This window comes from Dreissena polymorpha, chromosome 4, assembly GCF_020536995.1.
Source record: "Dreissena polymorpha isolate Duluth1 chromosome 4, UMN_Dpol_1.0, whole genome shotgun sequence".
Lineage (NCBI taxonomy): Eukaryota > Metazoa > Mollusca > Bivalvia > Myida > Dreissenidae > Dreissena > Dreissena polymorpha.
The window spans coordinates 70840757-70861695 of NC_068358.1; the positions used below are offsets into that span (position 1 = coordinate 70840757).

Genomic DNA, 20939 nt, shown 5'->3' on the forward strand with positions numbered 1-20939 from the left:
AAACTAAAAAACAAACAAGGATTTGATGATAGTTGAAGGATACAATTTTTTGTTTCAGAGTAACACCTTCCAGTTGGTTTTGATAACTGATGGCAACGATTCCTTTGCAATTTTCAACTATGAGAAGATGGACATGTTTCCTTGCGAATTTTGTCAGGTAAAGTGACCACAGATGATTCAGGATAAAACATATCTTTCCCTACAAATGTTTGTGATTATTCCATTTTCCATTTGATAACAATATTATTAAATGTTAAACTACTGATTATCGTATTGATATTATGCTGATTGATGTTAAGCTGATTGATGATTAGCTGATGATAAGCTGCTGATAAGCTGATGATAAGCTGATGATTAGCTGATGATTAGCTGATGATAAGCTGATGATAAGCTGATGATTAGCTGATGATTAGCTGATGATAAGCTGATGATTAGCTGATGATTAGCTGATGATTAGCTGATGATTAGCTGATGATAAGCTGATGATTAGCTGATGATTAGCTGATGATTAGCTGATGATTAGCTGATGATTTGCTGATGATTAGCTGATGATTAGCTGATGATTAGCTGATGATAAGCTGATGATTAGCTGATGATTAGCTGATGATAAGCTGATGATAAGCTGATGATTAGCTGATGATACGCTGATGATTAGCTGATGATAAGCTGATGATTAGCTGATGATTAGCTGATGATTAGCTGATTATAAGCTGATGATAAGCTGATGATAAGCTGATGATAAGCTGATGATTAGCTGATGATAAGCTGATGATTAGCTGATGATTAGCTGATGATTAGCTGATGATTAGCTGATGATAAGCTGATGATTAGCTGATGATTAGCTGATGATTAGCTGATGATAAGCTGATGATTAGCTGATGATTAGCTGATGATTAGCTGATGATTAGCTGATGATAAGCTGATGATTAGCTGATGATAAGCTGAGTGATGATTAGCTGATTGATGATTAGCTGGTTAGTTATGAGCAAATTTATGATTAGTTAATTGATGATTAAGTGATTTATTGTTTGTTTGGTATCATCAATCCGATTTTCAGGCCGGTTTTAATGGTGGCAACAAGATTGGCTGGACTGACATAATTTCTCGTAAAACAGACCTCCAAAATCTTAAGACCCAACAGAGCAGTGACACTGTAGGAAGATACGTATTCAAGATATCTCCAGGACGTGTTGTCAGAGCAGGATGCTCTACGGATTCTTTTTCAGGTTAACCGTTTATCACTTAGATACGTATTTAACCCATTACCACTTAGATATGTATGTAACCCTTTACCACTTAGATAGGTATTTAATTGACAAACAAATTATATTCTTTGTTTTGTTAATATTTTTTGTTTTAGTTTTACATTTGAGCCTTTCTCTGAAAACGGGGCTTAATGCATATGTGTATAGTGCCGTTCCTGATTAGCGTGTTCAGTTGCACAGGCAAATCTGGGACAACACTTCCACCTAGACTATGGTTTTACTCTGAAGAGAATTCCAATGAATAAAAAATACCATAAGAGCCCAAAGTGTCATCTCTGATAAGTCTGTGCAGACTGCACATGGTAATCTGGGACATTACACTTTATGAACAAGCATAAAACTCTCAGAACAAGGCTCATTATCGTTTTTGGTGTTTTTACTTATGTTTGTAGGTAAGTTTTACATATGAGTCGCGTTCTGAGAAAACTGGGTATAATGCATGTGCGTAAAGTGTCGTCCCAGATTACCCTGTGCAGTCCACACAAGTTTATCAGGAACAACACTTTCCGCTTTTATGAAAAATTTCTTTAAATGAAGTCTCTTCTTAGCAAAAATCCAATTTAGGTGTAAAGTGTCATCCCTGATTAGCCTGTGCGGACTGACCAGGCTAATTTGGGACAACACTTTACACACATGCATTATGCTCATGCAGTTTTCTCAGAACACGACTCATATATTTACATACTTTTGTTTTGTTTTGTGTTAGTTCATTCATCTGTAATTTTCCTAAACTTACTAGATACAAATTAAGTTACATGTGACATCAGAATTTGTTTTTCAGTAAAATCAGTATAATTTACATGTAGATTGTATTATATAAAATTCTGGAACTTTTATGGTAAACCTTCACTTGGGTTTCTTGGTTTTGGAAGAAATACAATTGGAAATTGATTATAAAATAATCATGTTTTGCTTAATTAAATCAGGTGTGTAAAAGTAATTTTCTTTTCCAGATCATCTTAGTATTTACCCAACTTTTGCGGGAATGTTTGGAGGTAAAATGATTGATGTTTCCGGTCCCTGCTTCGAAAAAAGTCATCGTTACAAATGCAGATTTGGACAGGTTAGTGTGGAAGGACTTCATGAAAGTGGGTGTACTAATGCAAAACTGAGGAAAATTAACAGAGACACAACAGCCAATTTTGGATATTTTGGGCCATAACATTTCCTACAATACTTGTACAAGTGTTCATTTAGATTTAGTGTGGGCAACCATGGCCACAAAATTAGTTTTTAAACCCTTATAGACGTTAATGTACAGAAATATATAGATGACAATTATATAGATATCAAAACTAGTGTTGAATATCATGATAGAGCAGAGCAAGATAAGCTTCTCTTTATCTTATACTATTACAAGTTTTTGTATTATTTATGATTTCCATAATTTTCCATAATGTTCTACATGTTCTTGTCTTTTGAAATACGCACTAAGAAGACACAATATCAGTTTGAAGATGTTAAAACAAATTTAATATTTTAAGCTCAAGATTTGTTTTTCTTTTGATAATGTATCCACAAATTTAAAGCTGATTTGAAAGAAAATCATATGCAATACTTAAATATGAGGACATTTTTCTATTTGATTTTATCTGTCCAGTTACCACTTGCCGTTAGTAAGATGCTTACAATGTAATATGCACTTTTTTATACAGCTATCAAACCAGAATCTTGTGATTTAGTATTTATATTATATTCATATTTCTGGAGGCAAATCATAATTTTAAGCTTTTTGTGAATATGTCATAAATAAAATTCTATGTGAAATTCGATGATTTCAGTTTTTGAAAGAATAAACAAGTATCATTCACTTGTTTTATATTTTTATTTTTAACGTCATGTAGTATATTTCACAGCAATTAAAGAAACATTTTAATTAACAAAATGCTCGTTAAATATAATGCCTTAAGAAAAATATCAGAAATTATGAAGTGAGCTAAATTAATGGAGCTTCATTTTGGGAAAACTCTGCTTTATGTGTGTGTGTGTAAAGTGTCATCCCAGATTAGCCTGTGCATTCAGCACGCAGTATTCAGGAATGACTGAACTTTTGTTTAGAAAATTGCTGTCCCTTATTAGACTGTGCAGACTGCACGCAGTATTCAGGAATGACTGAACTTTTGTTTAGAAAATTGATGTCCCTGATTAGACTGTGCAGACTGCACAGCAGGCTGATCTCGGATCACACGTTATGCATTAAGCTCAGTTTTCACAGTGAGGCTCAATGTGACATTTGCATTTTTCTTCTTTTCTTCCAGGGTACAGATGAGAGTGATGCCACGTACATCAGCCCTAACCGTGTACGCTGCATGGTGCCACGTCTCATGGTCAGAGACAGCATCACCGTCTCTCTCATTGACAATGGCAAAACATACTCTACAGATTTCTTCATTGGTGATAATTTCAGATATTCATTACTTGTCTGATTTTGTTTAAAATTCTCTGATACAATTTCAGTTATCACCAGGATCGATTTTCTCTGATTGAAAGTACATGGCACAATATAATTTGGGGCTGTCAACCTTTGAATCCGCTTTAAAACTAAACAACAATAAGCAAACAATATAAATGAGCTGGTCTCTAGGAACATGAAGCTTTATGCATGTGTAAAGCATCATTTCATATTATTCAGGCTAATCAGGGAGGACACTTTCCGCCTAGACTGGATTTTTGTTTAGTAGAGACTTCCTTTAAACAAAAAATTCCATACCAGTGCTAAGTGTTGTCCCTAATATTAGCTCTGCAGACTAAACAGGCTTGCATGCAGTAACATCAAAGTTTGTTGGTAAAAAAAAGATATGCAGGAGCTTTGTTATTGCCTGTTTATGTTAAATGTTAGACAATTAATAACTCCTTACTTTAAACAATGCATTGTCATTAGATATCTACAAATAACTCAAAATGTCCAAATTTAGGTAAAAGAATATATAAACATTGCTGTTTGCTAGCACCAAAACAAAGAACTGATCAGGAATTTGTCAGATTGGGTACATACAATTTGGCAAATGTGCTATATCTTTTTTCTCCTGTGTTGTCCATTTCACACAGCGTATGTTTTCTAAAAAGCTGAGTTTATGTTTTTCTATTCAATATTGTACAGCCTACATATTTTACATCATATAATTTTTTTCCGTTTAACTGACCTCTCCTTGCACTTGCCTCTGATTATTTCTACAATGGAATAAAAATAGTTTTGTTTTTATAGTGCTAGCTTGCTCCAAAGTTTTGGTGGAAGTTTTGTCAAATAACTAAAAACATTGTTGTGGCGTTACTATTATGTGAGATAAATATGAGAAACAATTGTTTCAAAAACCTCATATTTAAATTATTATTTCTTCAGTGTTTCCCGGAAGATTGTCTGGGGGAGAGCATGTGAATACTGTGTCTAGTAAGGATAACATGGCCTGGTACGATAGCGACCCCTCACAGTTAACCTTGACCTGGAATCCAAAGTTGCTTAGCAATAATTCTAATGACCGTGTGGAAATAAACCTGATTGGCTATAAGGAAGATAATGAAAGGGTAATTAGTACTAGCAATTTTTTTTTAAAGAAATATTGTATGATATTGTTTAACATGGAATTCCAGACAAATGTCTGTGCGTGTTTTTTTACCAATTTCTTGCATTTTTAGCTCACCTGAGCGATAGCTCGGGGTGAGCTATTGTGATCACTCACCGTCCGGCGTCCGTCCGTCTGTCTGTCTGTCTGTCTGTCTGTAAACAATTTGTAAACATCTTCTTCTACTAAACCATTGAGCCAATTTCAACTAAATTTCATGTGGAGCATCCCTAGGACATGGGACAAAAGAATTGTTAAAAAAAATTTGATCACATAACCAAGATGGCCGCCATGACCATATATGGTAAAAACCTTAAAAAATCTTCTTGTCAGAAACCGCTCATCAGATTTTCAAAAAATTTCACAGTGATGACCTTTGAAGGCTCCCCTGAAAAAGTTGTTCAAAGAAATTTGATTCGTCAAAAAACATAGCCGCAGGAGCTCGTTGAACTTTGCATGTTTATTCGTTTTTGCCTATTTTGTGAAAACTTTCAAAAATCTTCCACATTTTTGTCCGATCCTTTCCAAATTTGCACAGTGTCTTTATATCAATGAGGACACGAACCCTACAAAAAATGAGAATTATTGATCCATGAAGTACAGAATTACCTCCCCTTGAATTGAGAAAATGGTGTTTATGCAATAAAGTCCAAATTTGTCATCCAATTCTTTCCAAACTTGTAAGGATTTAGCATGGTTCAAACAAGGGAAACAACTACGGTTTATGCATGTTCTTTTTATTACAGATTTGCCTCCCTTTAATTCATTCAAAATCTCATTTTTCAGCAGAGATTCCAAATCTGACCTGTAAATGAGCCCCATATTTACTGCCAGTGCTAGGTTACCTTTTCTTATTTGATCATTCTTAAGTATTGGTCTTGTAATGCTGCTACTGCTTCTGCTACTGCTGCTGCTACTACTACTACTACTACTACTACTACTACTACTACTACACTACTACTACTACTACTACTACTACTTCTACTACTACTACTACTACTACTACTTCTACTACTACTACCACTACCACTACTACTACTACTACTACTACTACTACTACTACTACTACTACTACTACTACTACTACTACTACTACTTCTACTACTACTACTAGTACTACTACTACTAGTACTACTACTACCACCACCACCACCACACCACCACCACCACCACCACCAACCACCCACCACCAACGTCTACTATTACTACTTCTACTACTACTGCCAACTACTACTACTACTTTTACCACTACTACTACTACTACTACTACTACTACTACCACTACTACTACTACTACTACTACTACTACTACTACTACTACCTACTACTACTACTACTACTACTTCTAACTATCTACTACTACTACTACTACTACTTCTACTACTACTACTACTACTACTTCTACTACTACTACTACTACTACTACTTACTACTACTACTACTACTACTACAACTACTATTACTACTACTACTACTACTACTACTACTACTACTACACCACCACCACCACCACCATTCACAGTGACAAAAAACGTATTCACACAATGGCTGCTACTACAACTTATAGCCCATATAGGGGGGCATGCATGTTTTACAAACAGCCCTTGTTTCTATGGGATTTTAACCACAACTGTTCAGGTTTATGTCCGACACATATATTTAGGTCACCTGTCATGAAGTGACACGGTGAGCTTATGTGATCGTGTGATGTCCGGCGTCCGTTGTGCGTGCCTGCATGTGTCCGTGCGTCCGTCCGTCAACAATTTGTTTGTGTAGACAGTAGAGGTCACAGTTTGCATCCAATCTTGATGAAATTTGGTCAAAATGTTTATCTTGATGAAATCCGGTTTGGGATTGTATTTGGGTCATCTGGGGTCAAAAACAAGGTCACTAGGTCAAATAATAGAACAACCTTCTGTAGACAATAGAGGTCACAGTTTTCATCCAATCTTTATGAAATTTGGTCAGAATGTTTATCTTGATTAAATCTGGGTTGGGATTTTATTTGGGTCATCTGGGCTCAAAAACTAGGTCACTAGGTCAAATAATAGAAAAACCTTGTGTAGACATTAGAGATCACAGTTTTCATCCAACCTTTATGAAATTTGGTCAGAATTCTTGATGAAATCTGGGTGGGATTGTATTTGGGTCATCTGGGGTAAAAATCTAGGTCAAATAAATAGAAAAACCTTGTGTTGACAATAAAGGTCACAGTTTTCATCCAATATTTATGAACTGTGGTCAGAATGTTTATCTTGATGAAATCTGGATTGGGATTGTATTTGGGTCATCTAGAGTCAGGAACTAGGTCACTAGGTCAAATCATAGAAAAACATTGTGTAGACAATAGAGGTCATAGTTTTCATCTGATCTTAATGAGTCAGGTGAGCGATTCAGGGCCATCATGGCCCTCTTGTTATTTTTTACTTTTTCTGTTGGACAAGCAGATTATTTTTTACTTCTAATACTTTTGACAAATATATATTGGATCTTCCAATAATTGGACTACCATTAATGTCAAGCCCTGCAACACAATAGCATATAAAAGAACATACACATTAACAACCATGTGTGGGCAGTAACTGGAATACATTCACATTAATAAACATTTTTGTATTCCTGATTTTATTTTATGCATCATTTGTCTCTATGACACATTAACATTTACCTAATTAAACCATAGTTTATGAATTATAACTAGGGCTCGTACAAGCATTTAACGAGTCTGGGTACCAACATCTTCGCCTCAGCGGGCACCTTCACCGTGGACCCGAGACAGCACCAGTGCTCGGGGACCGACTGCCAGTATGAGATTGGACTGCTGGAGGTCAGACTGACGGGCAACGCCAACCCAATGAAATACATGTAAGCATTTGGGCTCTCAAAAACAGGCCTTAATACTGTACAGATAAGCATGTTCATTCTGAAAATCTTATCAGGTACAGCACTTATACTAATGAGGAAATTTTTAACGGAAGTCTTTTCAAAAAAAAAAATCCAGGCAATGTGGAAAGTGTTTTTCCTGATGAGCCTGTGAAAACGGCACAGGCTTATCTGGTACAACACTTTACGCACATGCATAATGCCCTTTTTTCCAAGCCCATGGCTTTTTTTCCATAACAATGTAGCTTTTCCAATGGCTTGATTCTTCATGCATTTTGTGATTCTAGTATTAATAAACAATACTGGTCGGCTGAATAATGATTATCCTTTAAGTTATTGAAACTTAAAAATAAATAATTTCATACATGTGTGTTTCATAAGTCAGTTACTGTAATTTATACAATAACATGTTGCATATATCTTTGCAATAAGTATTTTATCAGGTTGTTATAATATTAACCTCCAATATAAACTTGAGAAATGCTCAAACAAATATTTATCCCTTACTTAAGAACAAAGTTATATATTTACCTCATAGCAGGTATTTGTTTTTGGAAAATTGTATTTGCGTGGACTTTTAAAGAACATTTTCTTTCTTAAAGGTATCTGTCGAGTGGAGTGATACCCCTTGCATGGTACGTTCAGACATCAATGCTTGAACAGTATGGCACCACCTGGCCTACTGACATGTGTGTCAAGTGGTACGACCAGGACAAACAGGTAGGGATATTGGTTTCATCTGTATAGTCACACCCTAGAACAAAATAAGGCAGGTAGAGTGGAATATCCAAGGACATCTGTCTGTCTGTCTCTACAAAAAACATTCTTTTCTGACAAGAAAAATTATTCTAACAGTTTTCAACTTACAAAATTCAAAATTACACACATTGTTCATGATGGCAAATTTTAAGTTAAAGTAAATGTTCATGTCCAGCTCAAAACTTTGTTGTGCATAATAAAATTTGGAAGATTGGCAGTAAGGATCATCATATCAAGACAATTTGCTCAAGGTCAAGGTCACAGTGGACACTTGAAGTATTTGAAGTGTATGGATAATTTGAAGGTACGAGCTAATGCCTGACTTACGAGCTAATGCCTGACTTGTAACCTTCTTGTTCATGTTGGAATTTAAAAAAAAAAAAAAAAAAAAATATATGTATGACATATTGCAGGAAAATCATATCAATCACTTCAAGGCCAAGGTCACTTGGACACTTTTTTCCCATGTTCCTTATATGTATATAGTGAAATTTAATGTAAGTGTACGACTCATTACATTGTTTTGCATTATAGGATTTTGAAATTAATTGGCACAAATAATAACATCAAAATCACTGATTTTTGTAAACGGATCCACAAATTTAAGATTCAAAAGGGGAAAAAAATCTCATTTTTTGAAACCATATTACCATAGGCACAAAAAATATTAAAATCCAGCTTCATCCACTCCTGCTTGGGTTATGAAATCCAAACTGACAGATGACAGACACAAATTGTTATAAAACTATTTTGCTTGTGCAGCTATTTTAGAAAATGGAATTTGTATGATGGATGAATACTAAATGTTGAGGCTTGAAATTATGCATCTTGTTTGAAAATTGTAAAACACTTACCCATTGGCTTATACAGGTATGAACTCTCTGGGTTCGAATGACATGTCATTACCTTTTTATGCCCCCTTTCGAGGAAAAGGGGGCATATAGTAATCGGACTGTCCGTCTGTCTGTCTGTCTGTCCGTCTTTCCGTCACACTTTACGTTTAGGTTTCGAAAAATGCTCATAACTTCTATGTTCCTTGAGATATAACCTTCATATTTGGTATGCATATGTATATGGACAAGGCCTTTCCATACGCTCAAAATTGTTTACCCCTGTGACCTTGACCTTGAACTTAGGGTCAGCGTTTAGGTTTCAAAATCTGTGTTTAGGTTTTGAAAAATGCTCATAACTTCTGTGTCCCTTTAGATAAAGCCTTCATATTTGGTATGCATGTGTATATGGACAAGGCCTTTCCATAGGCACAACATTTTTAACCCCTGTGACCTTGACCTTGAACTTAGGGTCCGCGTTTAGGTTTTGAAATCTGTGTTTAGGTTTTGAAAAATGCTCATAACTTCTATGTCCCTTGAGATAAAGCCTTCATATTTGGAATGCATGTGTATATGGACAAGGCCTTTCCATAAGCAAAAAAAATTTTGACCCCTGTGACCTTGACCTTGAACTTAGGGTCCGCGTTTAGGTTTCAAAATCTGCGTTTAGGTTTCAAAAAATGCTCATAACTTCTATGTCCCTTGAGATATCACCTTCATATTTGGTATGCATGTTTATATGGACAAGGCCTTTCCATACGCACACAAATTTTGACCCCTGTGACCTTGACCTTGAACTTAGGGTCCGTGTTTAGGTTTCGAAATCTGCGTTTAGGTTTCGAAAAAAGCTCATAACTTCTATCAAGCGTTTATAGGGGGCATAAGTCATCCTATGGTGACAGCTCTTGTTAATTGTCATTTCAGCAACATTTCATAGGCAGTATGTTAAAACAAGCATATAAGTAGAATGAAAATATAATGCAAAATGGCAATGCACACCATCTGTTAATAACGGAGTTATGGCCCTTTGTATCTTGAAAAAAATGCTTTTTAAAATAAGCTTAGAGCTTTTTCTCCATTAACACATGAGCCAGAGCCATGAAACTTGCCATAATTTTTCTCAATCATCTGGGGGTGCTTCACATTCAACACCCATAATCCTAGGGGCTAAAGTCAAGGTCACACATTGAAGTCAAATGTCACACATTTGATGAATTATTCATTATTTATTCATTCCTTTACTATGCATCAAGGAATTCTGTAATAACTGTCCACAATTGTTCTCCATTATCTAGCTGCGTGTCAAATACATGTATAAGATCCAGGTTACTAAGGTCATGGTCAAAGTCACGCACAAAGGTCAAAATCACACATTATGCCTGATATGGTAAGAATTCTAACATAGTATACTTAAATGGATTCTCAAAATGTCCTGTATTTGTTCTAAATTGATCAGGCACAACCTTTCACTTATACCTTTTCTTGTAGTTCTACACCCATCCATAAACAAAATTTATTTGGCAGGGGATATCAATTTTAAGGCATTTTTTAATTGTTTTAATCAGGATCATGTCCATACAAAAACAATGTCATCAGGTCAATTCCGAGAAAAACGTTCGTACCACTCTAGTGGCGTTATTTATTATTCAATCTTTATAAAAAATTGTCAGAAGGTTCTTTTGGACAATGTGCATAAAAAAACAAGGTCACTAGGTCAAATCACCCTTGAGGCCAAATGTATGACTTAATCTTGATGAGCATTGGTTTGAATGTTTATCTTTAAATTTTCTACGCTGACTTTGAATCTGGATTTAATGTGTCCAAATACTTGTTCACCAGGTAAAATCGAACAAAAACATGCTACCACAATAGAGGCCACAATTATGATGCTTTTTCGAAAAAACTTGGTCAGATTGTTTATCTTAAAAATATTTTTGCCATGTATTGATTAATTTTGAAATAACTTTGCACAAGTTTCCTACAAGATTGTGTCACGAGCAAAGCACATCTTCTTACTTCAAAGGGAAAAGTCACATGTGAAGGTCATAATTCAAAGTTTGAAATAAAACAGCTTGAATATTTCTGTCTCCACAATAACTTTGCCATAAATTGATCGCTTTAGATTTTTTTTGCACAAATGCATCCCATCATTTCTGAACAAGTTTTGTATAAAACTTTTCTCTTGTTATTCGAAAGTCAAGGAAAAAATAAGTTTAAAGATCAAACATGGCCCTAAAACAGTTTTTGTTGGACTTTAACTGTTTCTTTTACCATGACTTTTTAAAAATGCTTACGACACTTACAACTATGAGGAGCTATCATTTTGTGCCAAACAATAATTGCATTATCTCGAAGGGTAAGGTCACACTTAGAGGTCAAAAGTCAAATTTGGCTCTAAAACAGCTTTAAAATTTCTGTCTCAGCCATACATTTGCTTCGCTCTCACATGGTATGAAATTACTTAGGGTGTATATCGCATACACTGTTAGTTACTAACGGTGTAACAATTATATCTCAATCGACTACTAAATTACTCGGGTAGTATGGACATTACTCGGGGTGTATGGAAAATACTCCATGGGCATGTGACCGCTCTAAGCCAATGGGATTAGGTCATTTTTGTAGGAGGTGAGATATTGAAAAATACATTTGCATAAATGTTATTTAGCATAAAATAATATGTTGAATGTAACACTCCTCTATCTACCTCAAGGTCATGGTCACACTTCAAAGATAAAAATTGGTCCTAAAACAGCCTATTTGGCCTCTTACTTTTTGTCATTCATCATGCCATTTTTAAATCCAATATAACGCTCACTAATAACAGGTTGCCTTGCGGCGTGCAGTGTGTGTTGATAATGTTATTTGTTGCCACCCTAGAGGTCACATTTTTCTCAAATCTTGAGGAAACTTTGTAAGAATATACTTAAAGTGAATCTGGGTCATGTGCATCCAAATACTAGGTCACCTGGTCAAATCTTAGAAAAACCTTGTTATCACTCTAATTGCTACATTTATGACTCAATCTTGATAAAACATAGTAACAATGTTTATCTTTACAACACTAGGCCAAGTTTGAATCTGGGACACATGCTTTAAGAAACTACAGTTGGCCACATCTTAAATAATTTTTTACCACTCAGGGAATAATTTATGACTCAAGCTTGATGAAATTTGGTCAATATTTTTTTGGAGACGAAGTTTGAATCTGGGTCTGGTGTGTCAAAAAATGAGTGCCTAAAGAAAAAAATTAAGTAAAACATGTTAAGACTCCAGATGCCACATATATGAATCTGGGTCAAATTGGGTCAAACACTCATAGATCATCAGGTCATTTCTTCGATAATTAGGGTTTAGGAACTTAGGTGAGCCTTTTAGGGCCATCTTGGACCTCTTTTTATTTGTGTTTTGTGAAAACTAAGGTCAGCATTTTTGTAAAAATTAGGTATACATTTTTTGACAGATTTCTGATTTAAGAATGACTGGATTATGTAGTTTATTTCCTTGATTCATTTTTATTATTTGGTTGATGGTGCTGTAATATATTGTATGTGCACTGTTTATTTCACACACATATTTCATTAAAGCTTCTTATACACTCCCAATACAACCTTCACATTATGTATTCTGCAATATGAAAAAGTGACCTTAAACCTATCCTGCTTATTTTTCCTGGAAGAAACATAATTCATTAAATACGGCAGTGCTCTGTAAAAAAGGGGTTTAAAGCGGGTATATACGATTTTTATATGTGCTGAATTGTAAAATATTGATACAAATATGTTATAATAACACACAATATGCAAGAAAAATGATACATTTAAGACGAATTTCATAAAATACAGCAAATACAAATTAGGGCCCTGAGCCGATTGTGACGAAGATAATTCGTAATTATTTTCCTACAATAACCGATGCATTCGTCTTTTTAGTAAGTGTTTGTGTGTCGTATGAATCGATATCGCTGCAGGAATTTCAAATGAACCGTTAAACTAAATTTAGATTCACATCGTACATGCATGATATACATGCTGGCGAATTCGGCTGTACAGCCTTTTTCGATTTCAGAATTAAATATCTGGCTTATTTAGCATTTTTCGACACATGTTCTTCTTAACTTTTATTTTAGTTCATATTGAAATATATGTATAATAAGTTTTTACACATTTTATATTAATAAATAAATATTTTACAAGATCGTATATACCCGCTTTAATGCATGTGTGTAAAGTGTCATCCCAGATTAGCCTGTGAAGTCTGCATCATGGCTTATCAGGGATTAGTAGTGGGGGATATATTGTTTTTGCCCTGTCTGTCTGTTGGTCTGTTGGTCCGTTGGTCTGTTGGTCTGTTGGTCTGTTTGCGCCAACTTTAACATTTTGCAATAACTTTTGCTATATTGAAGATAGCAACTTCATATTTGGCATGCATGTGCATCTCATGAAGCTGCACATTTTAGTGGTGAAATGTCAAGGTCATCCTTCAAGGTCAGAGGTCAAATATATGTGGCCGAAATCGCTCATTTTATGAATACTTTTGCAATATTGAAGATAGCAACTTGATATTTGGCATGCATGTGTATCTCATGGAGCTGCACATTTTGAGTGGTGAAAGGTCAAGGTCATCCTTCAAGGTCAGAGGTCAAATATGTGTTGCCCAAATCGCTTATTTTATAAATACTTTTGCAATATTGAAGATAGCAACTTGATATTTGGCATGCATGTGCATCTCATGGAGCTGCACATTTTGAGTGGTGAAAGGTCAAGGTCAAGGTCATCCTTCAAGATCAGAAGTCAACTATATGTGGCCCAAATCGCTTATTTTATGAATACTTTTGCAATATTGCAGATAGCAACTTGATATTTGGCATGCATGTGTATCTCATAGAGCTGCACATTTTGAGTGGTGAAAGGTCAAGGTCAAGGTCATCCTTCACAAGGTCAAGGTCATCCTTCAGAGTCAAACGTCATATAGGGGGACATTGTGTTTCACAAACACATCTTGTTGCTTTTATGATAATTTCTGTTTTAAGAAAGTCACTTCACAGCAAAAATCGAGTTTAGGCAGAAAGTGTTATCCCTGATTAGCCTGTGTCAACTGCACATGCATTAAACTCCCTGTTCACAGAGCAGGGTCCAATTGTATACTGGTGTATTCAGGACATGAGCTGGCTGGATGACTTGCTGCACTGCCCTTGCTCGCTGACTCAGGCTGTCTCGGATTTCGGCCGATGGCAGCCAGACGGTGGGTGCAACCTTCAGAATGCACAGAATCCAAACAACTGTTTCTACCACACTACAGCAGTCCACTGTGTGAGAGCTGTGCAGCCTGTGTAGGTGGAAGAGCTGTGAAATGTTTTGTATTTACAACTTGTTAGAAAAATCCATCATTTTTTGCACCCCCATCTTTAGAGGGGGGGGGGGGGATAAAGATTTCTCCTTGTCTATCTGTGCTTTAGTCAGATTTGTATTGGGCAGACAAGAATTGGTGTTAGAATGCAGAAACTATAAGAAAATATTAACCAGCATTTGAGCTTGCCCACCTCCATATTTGGATGTGTTTTTACACAACTGTAGTTATGACCCCTTTTTATGCCCCCGGATCGAATGATCAGGGGTATATTGTTTTTGACCTGTCTGTCTGTCATTCTGTTCCAAAACATTAACTTTTGTCATAACTTTTGCAATATTAAAGATAGCAACTTGATATTTGGCATGCATGTGTATCTCATGGAGCTGCACATTTTGAGTGGTGAAAGGTCAAGGTCATCCTTCAAGGTCAAAGGTCAAATATATACCTTCAAAGCGCATTAGGGGGCATTTTGCTTCACAAACACAGCTCTTGTTTAATTGAAAAATTACAATTTATGTCACAAGGAACTCCAATAGTATTTTTGCTAGAGAGCCATAACTTTACAACCATATGAAGAAGCATTTGCTGTTAGGCATCTCTATATTTTGGTTTGGATGTTTTCCACGCAACTGGGCTTGTACAGTTCATAACTTAAAAAGTATTGCTGCTTTATGTGTGAAACTTAACAAACTTACTAAAAGCATGTGAAGTTCCTTATCTCCATATTTTTGTTTGCTTTTTTGGTGACACAACTGGAGCTATACTTCCATTTTATTTAAAAAAACAATGTTTTAACTTGTGTTGCTTGCTCAAATAGTATTAAAACATACAAACATATTATCAAATGTGTATGGTTAAGCACCTTTTTTTTTGTGATGGATGTTTTTGTCACAATTATTGGCCCTTTTTTACAATATATTAGATTATATATTATGCCAGGCATACATTAAAGTATTGCTAAAAGAGGCTTAAACTTAACAAACATTTTAAAAAAGCATGTGAACCTGTGCATTTTTCTTTTGGTTGTATTTTTTGGACACAGGATATTTATTTTTTATTTTTTTACAGCTCCAATTCATTGTGTCATGGGTTGAAAAAGTGTTTCTGCTAAAGAGCTTAAAATTTGCAAACATTATAAACAACCATGTGAAGTTTCATTTGTGAAAAGTGTCGTCCCAAATAAGTGTTCAGTCCGCACTTTCTGTCTAAACTTGATTTTTGATAAGAATAAACATCCATTAAACAAAAAATAACAAAAAGAGCAAAAAGACACTTCATGCAGATGCATTAGGAACTGTTTTCCCAGACCAAGGCTCAAATTGACTCAAAATATATCTAAACCTCATTTAATTTCAGTCACGGAGCTGGCAACCAGTGCTGTTACAGCAGTACAGGACTTCTGATCTACGCAGAGGACACGTTCCAGGGCAGTACGCCGGATAAAGGGCACGATTGGGGGGCAGCTCCCTATGGGAAAAAGTTTTATGTTCCCAGCCTTTCACACTGGCTGGAAGATGTGGTAACATTCTACTATTGCTGCCTATGGACTGGGTACAACTCATGTGATTACTACATGGATCAGAGGCCTACAAAGAACTGTGCTGGCTACAATCCACCAATACCTGGTAATTTTTGTTTTGTGTTAAATGTGTCTCTGTTATGCAGTCATTGTTAAAGAAATCTTTTAAATTGTTTATTGCATGCTTATATTTCTCTATTTTATATATCATGTACAAAAGATGTTAATGTTGTATTTGTAAAACATGCTAGCGATAATAAAGTGACCTTTTGAGATGTTTAATTTAAAGTTTGTAACAGACGGGTGTGATTTAGCTCAATTAAATGCTTGCCTATTACACAATTAAACAGTCATAAAATGGTAATCATTTCTGCTTTACAGTCAGTGTTTATGGTCAAGGTCATGTGATGACATTTAGTGGGGTATCCAGGCGTATGTATGGACCAGGTGATTATGTTCTCTTCAGGAGTGGAAACACAGAAATCCAGGGGCGCTTTAATAGGAATCCGTACCAAACAGAAAAGCCAGGTATACTCCTTTTCCTTAATATTCATGTTGGAAATACCATAGACAAAACCCTAAATAATTTTCTGCATTATAACTTTAAAGCAGAATCTTTTAAGAGCCATGAATGTACAAATGTATTTGAATTGAGATTTTAATAGTGGCATATGTAATAAATAAACTATAAAGCCATAAACCTGACAAAAATTTACTGTTTTCACTCTCACTTTGATTAAATCCTGGCTTGGTCACTTTTTATCACAGTTAACTATTTTCTGAAAGTAATATTTACACTTGTATATAGTAATTATACTATACTTATTCAAGATAAGGATTTTTATTCATCTTTTTTTTGTTATACGCCTGTCTCTTGTTGGGACGTTTTACAAGATCAGCCTTAATGGATGGGCTGGCAGATAGTGTATTCATTGTCTTTGCTCTCTAAGTTGTACATTTTACATAAATCTTCACCAAACTTTCTGGAGATGTTTTTTACATAAAATTAAGACCAAGCTAATTAAATGACGAACCCAAGTATTGCCTTTTTTATACAAAAGTGCTTTTTTGTTGTTCTCTAAAATCATTCAGTTGATATTCAATCTTTACCTAACTTTCTAAAAATGTAAGTTTAAATAAAATCATAACCAGCAAATTCATACCAGGTTTTCAGAGTTATTGTCCTTTGTTTAAAAAAATGTTAAATTTGCATTTTCTGCTCTCTTATTCATATGGTTTTCATAAAATCTTTACCAAACTTTCTTCAAAAAGGGGGCCCGGTTTGATAACCAGTCTAATTACGCTCATGCATTTCATAGTAAGTGCCTTTTCTATATAATTAAATGGAACGTTTTGGGGTTTTGCTCTGTTACTCTGACTAACTTATACTTATGATCAAATTTTCACATAACTTCTTACAAATTGTACAAATACCAATCAAAAGAGTGTGAAAAGATGCATAAAATGAGTTCAAAGATGAGGAAAATAAATGCGTTATATGTAACCAATTTAAAAAAAAAATTGTTTGACAATTTTTGTTTAAGACTTTTTTGGGTCACATTGATCCCTACAGTTGACATGAGACTATTGACTGCACTAAAATTCAACTTAATTCTTCTATATGTACATAGCATTATTGCATTTATTCTTGATGTAATGATTCAAGAATATTATAAATGCAATATGGTCAAAGAAAGTGGCATCCCATGGGATGCTTTTTTTTAAAGAAAGGCACATATTTTTCTCAATGACCTTGTTAGTCTATTCACTTTCTACCCCACTGAGGTTGTAACATATGATTTCAATGTTATAGCTTTATAGGCACTTTTTCTGTGCCTAATTTATCGTCATTATTATGTATTTTTTTGTACGTACAAAACTTGTAAGAACCAACTATAAACTTTTACCTACTCACATATTCATCCCAACCTTATATAAACTAAGAATTCCTTAAATGGTCAGGCATGTTTTCTGTCTAAAGAGGGAATCATATTTATGGGTAAGTGTTGTCTTCTCAACAATCAAGTAAAGCAGGTTAACCATCAAATTTATCTTTAAACCCATGATATTTCCTTTCTCTGCTATTTTCCCAACAATGCTACAAACTATGGTCCTTTGATTTTTAGACAGTCATACTATTTTGGACACGGTGACTCTCGTGGGGGTTGCTGTCCAGGACAAAGGGACGTCAGACCGCGTGGAGATTCAGCTACGAGGTCCTGACTATGACCGCAGCACTCAGCATCTTAACGTGCGAGTCAACGGACAGTACAAAGCGTTTGATGAGAAATCACTGTTCTGGCAAGATTATAAGGGTTAGAATAATTCATTGTTCTGTTATTTGACTATAAATCTCCCCTTAGGTTTATGAATAATGGTAATACTACTTTAAATCTTCTTTTATAATATATTAATTGTGAAAATCATGCCGCAATTTCTGAAAGGAGATATGTGTTTTTTATATAATGAGTTACTAGAAATGGATGGTTTCTTAAACAAAGTAGTGAATATTCATTCAAGAGATGTATATTTATCTAATACCAAAATATCAGAATAGAGAAAAAAAAATCCAATTATTGAAAATGACTATCATTCCAATATTTGTTTGTGCAGGCGTGGCCATAGTGAACACAGATGAGCGCAATGAGCAGTCCAACTTCACTGTGCTGCTCTCCAATGGTATTGGCTTCCAGATTGCAGAGACTGCCAACACTCTTCAGATGGACCTCATGGTGCCCAGAGCATTTGTATGTATACACTATACAGGTCTAGTTTGATTAATGCAGGCCAATTTGTCCAATTGTCTGACAAATTGTGACAATAATCACAACATAAGGGCTTCACAAGCATCATTTTTTGGAGACTACATAAGGGCTTCACAATCATCATTTGGTTGGAGACTGCATAAGGGCTTCACAGTCACCATTTGATTGCAGACTACATAATGGCTTCACAATCATCATTTGGTTGCAGTCTACATAAGGGCTTCATAATCATCATTAGGTTGCAGACTACATAAGGGCTTCACAATCATCATTTGGTTGCAGTCGACATAAGGGCTTCATAATCATCTTTTGGTTGCATACTAAATAAGGGCTTCACAGTCACCATTTGATTGCAGACTACATAAGGGCTTCACAATCATCATTTGGATGGAGACTTCATAATGGCTTCACAATCATCATTTGGTTGCAGACTATATAAGGGCTTCACAGTCACCATTTGATTGCAGACTACATAAGGGCTTCACAATCATCATTAGGTTGGAGACTGCATAAAGGCTTAACATTCATCAGTTGGTTGCAGACTAAATAAGGGCTTCACAATCATGATTTGGTTGCATACTAAATAAGGGCTTCACAATCATGATTTGGTTGCAGACTAAATAAGGGCTTCACAATCATCATTTGGTTGCAGACGAAATAAGGGCTTCACAATCATCATTTGGTTGCAGACTACATAAGGGCTTCACAATCATCATTTGGTTGCAGACTGCATAAGGGCTTCACTATCATCTTTTGGTTGCAGACTATATAAGGGCTTCACAATCATCATTTGGTTGCAGTCTACATAAGGGCTTCATTATCATCATTTGGTTGCAGACTACATAAGGGCGTCACAATCATCATTTGGTTGCAGACTACATAAGGGCTTCACAATCATCATTTGGTTGAAGACTACATAAGGGCTTCACAATCATCATTTGGTGGCAGTCTACATAAGGGCTTCATAATCATCATTTGGTTGCAGACTACATAAGGGCTTCACAATCATCATTTGGTTGCAGACTACATAAGGGCTTCACAATCATCATTTGGTTGCACTCTGCATAAGGGCTTCACAATCATGATTTGGTTGCAGACTACATAAGGGCTTCACAATCATGATTTGGTTGCATACTACATAAGGGCTTCACAATCATGATTTGGTTGCAAACTAAATAAGGGCTTCACAATCATGATTTGGTTGCAGACTAAATAAGGGCTTCACAATCATGATTTGGTTGCATACATCATAAGGGCTTCACAATCATCATTTGGTTGCAGACTACATAAGGGCTTCACAATCATCATTTGGTTGCAGACTACATAAGGGCTTCACAATCATCATTTGGTTGCAGACTACATAAGGGCTTCACAATCATCATTTGGTTGCAGACTACATAAGGGCTGCACAATCATCATATGGTTGCATACTGTATAATGCCTTCACAATAATCATTTGGTTGCAGACTACATAAGGGCTTCACAATCATCATTTGGTTGCAGATTACATAAGGGCTTCACAATCATCATTTGGTTGCAGTCTAATTATAAGGACTTCACAAACATCATTTGGGTACAGACTATATAAGGGCTTCACATTCATCATTTGGTTGCAGACTAGATCCCAAATTTTTAAAGATAAAAACTGTTTTGTAGATTTTAACATTTAGTCTCTATTTTACTGTTGAATTTCTGCAATTGGTGGGGTTCTAATTTCAGAAAAGTTAAATCCAAGACACATTCCTGAGGTCTTATATTCACATAATGCCTTTTATTTAAAAAAAAAAACTGAATATTTTCATTGACGTTATACTCAATCTGGCAAAACGGAAAGGGACAGCTCTTTATCAATACAAGCTTTGGGTCTGAATTGACAGGCGTTCACTACCGTACTTATGGATGATATCAGTTCCATCATTAGACATATACCACCGAAAATTTGTATCATTTGTGTCGTTCTAACACCTATTTTTTGTGTTAATAGCGTCTTAAATTTACACTTCATA

The 20939-nt window shown here is 35.3% G+C and overlaps 1 protein-coding gene across 5 annotated transcripts in view; it reads left to right on the forward strand.

The window, feature by feature from the left end:
- LOC127876440 (sushi domain-containing protein 2-like) overlaps positions 1-20939 on the forward strand; it is a 57104-nt gene that overhangs the window by 16554 nt on the left and 19611 nt on the right. For all 5 annotated transcript variants that reach the window (XR_008047860.1, XR_008047858.1, XR_008047859.1 and 2 more), the window contains exons 4-15: positions 59-157; positions 1058-1226; positions 2219-2328; positions 3524-3659; positions 4606-4787; positions 7527-7690; positions 8311-8428; positions 14457-14629; positions 16006-16274; positions 16550-16696; positions 18295-18483; positions 18782-18915. Coding sequence is in view for 2 of the 5 variants with exons in the window: in XM_052421728.1 (XP_052277688.1) it covers positions 59-157; positions 1058-1226; positions 2219-2328; positions 3524-3659; positions 4606-4787; positions 7527-7690; positions 8311-8428; positions 14457-14629; positions 16006-16274; positions 16550-16696; positions 18295-18483; positions 18782-18915 (1890 nt within the window). In the remaining 3 variants the exon portion in view is untranslated. The remainder of the gene's footprint in view (positions 1-58; positions 158-1057; positions 1227-2218; positions 2329-3523; positions 3660-4605; positions 4788-7526; positions 7691-8310; positions 8429-14456; positions 14630-16005; positions 16275-16549; positions 16697-18294; positions 18484-18781; positions 18916-20939) is intronic.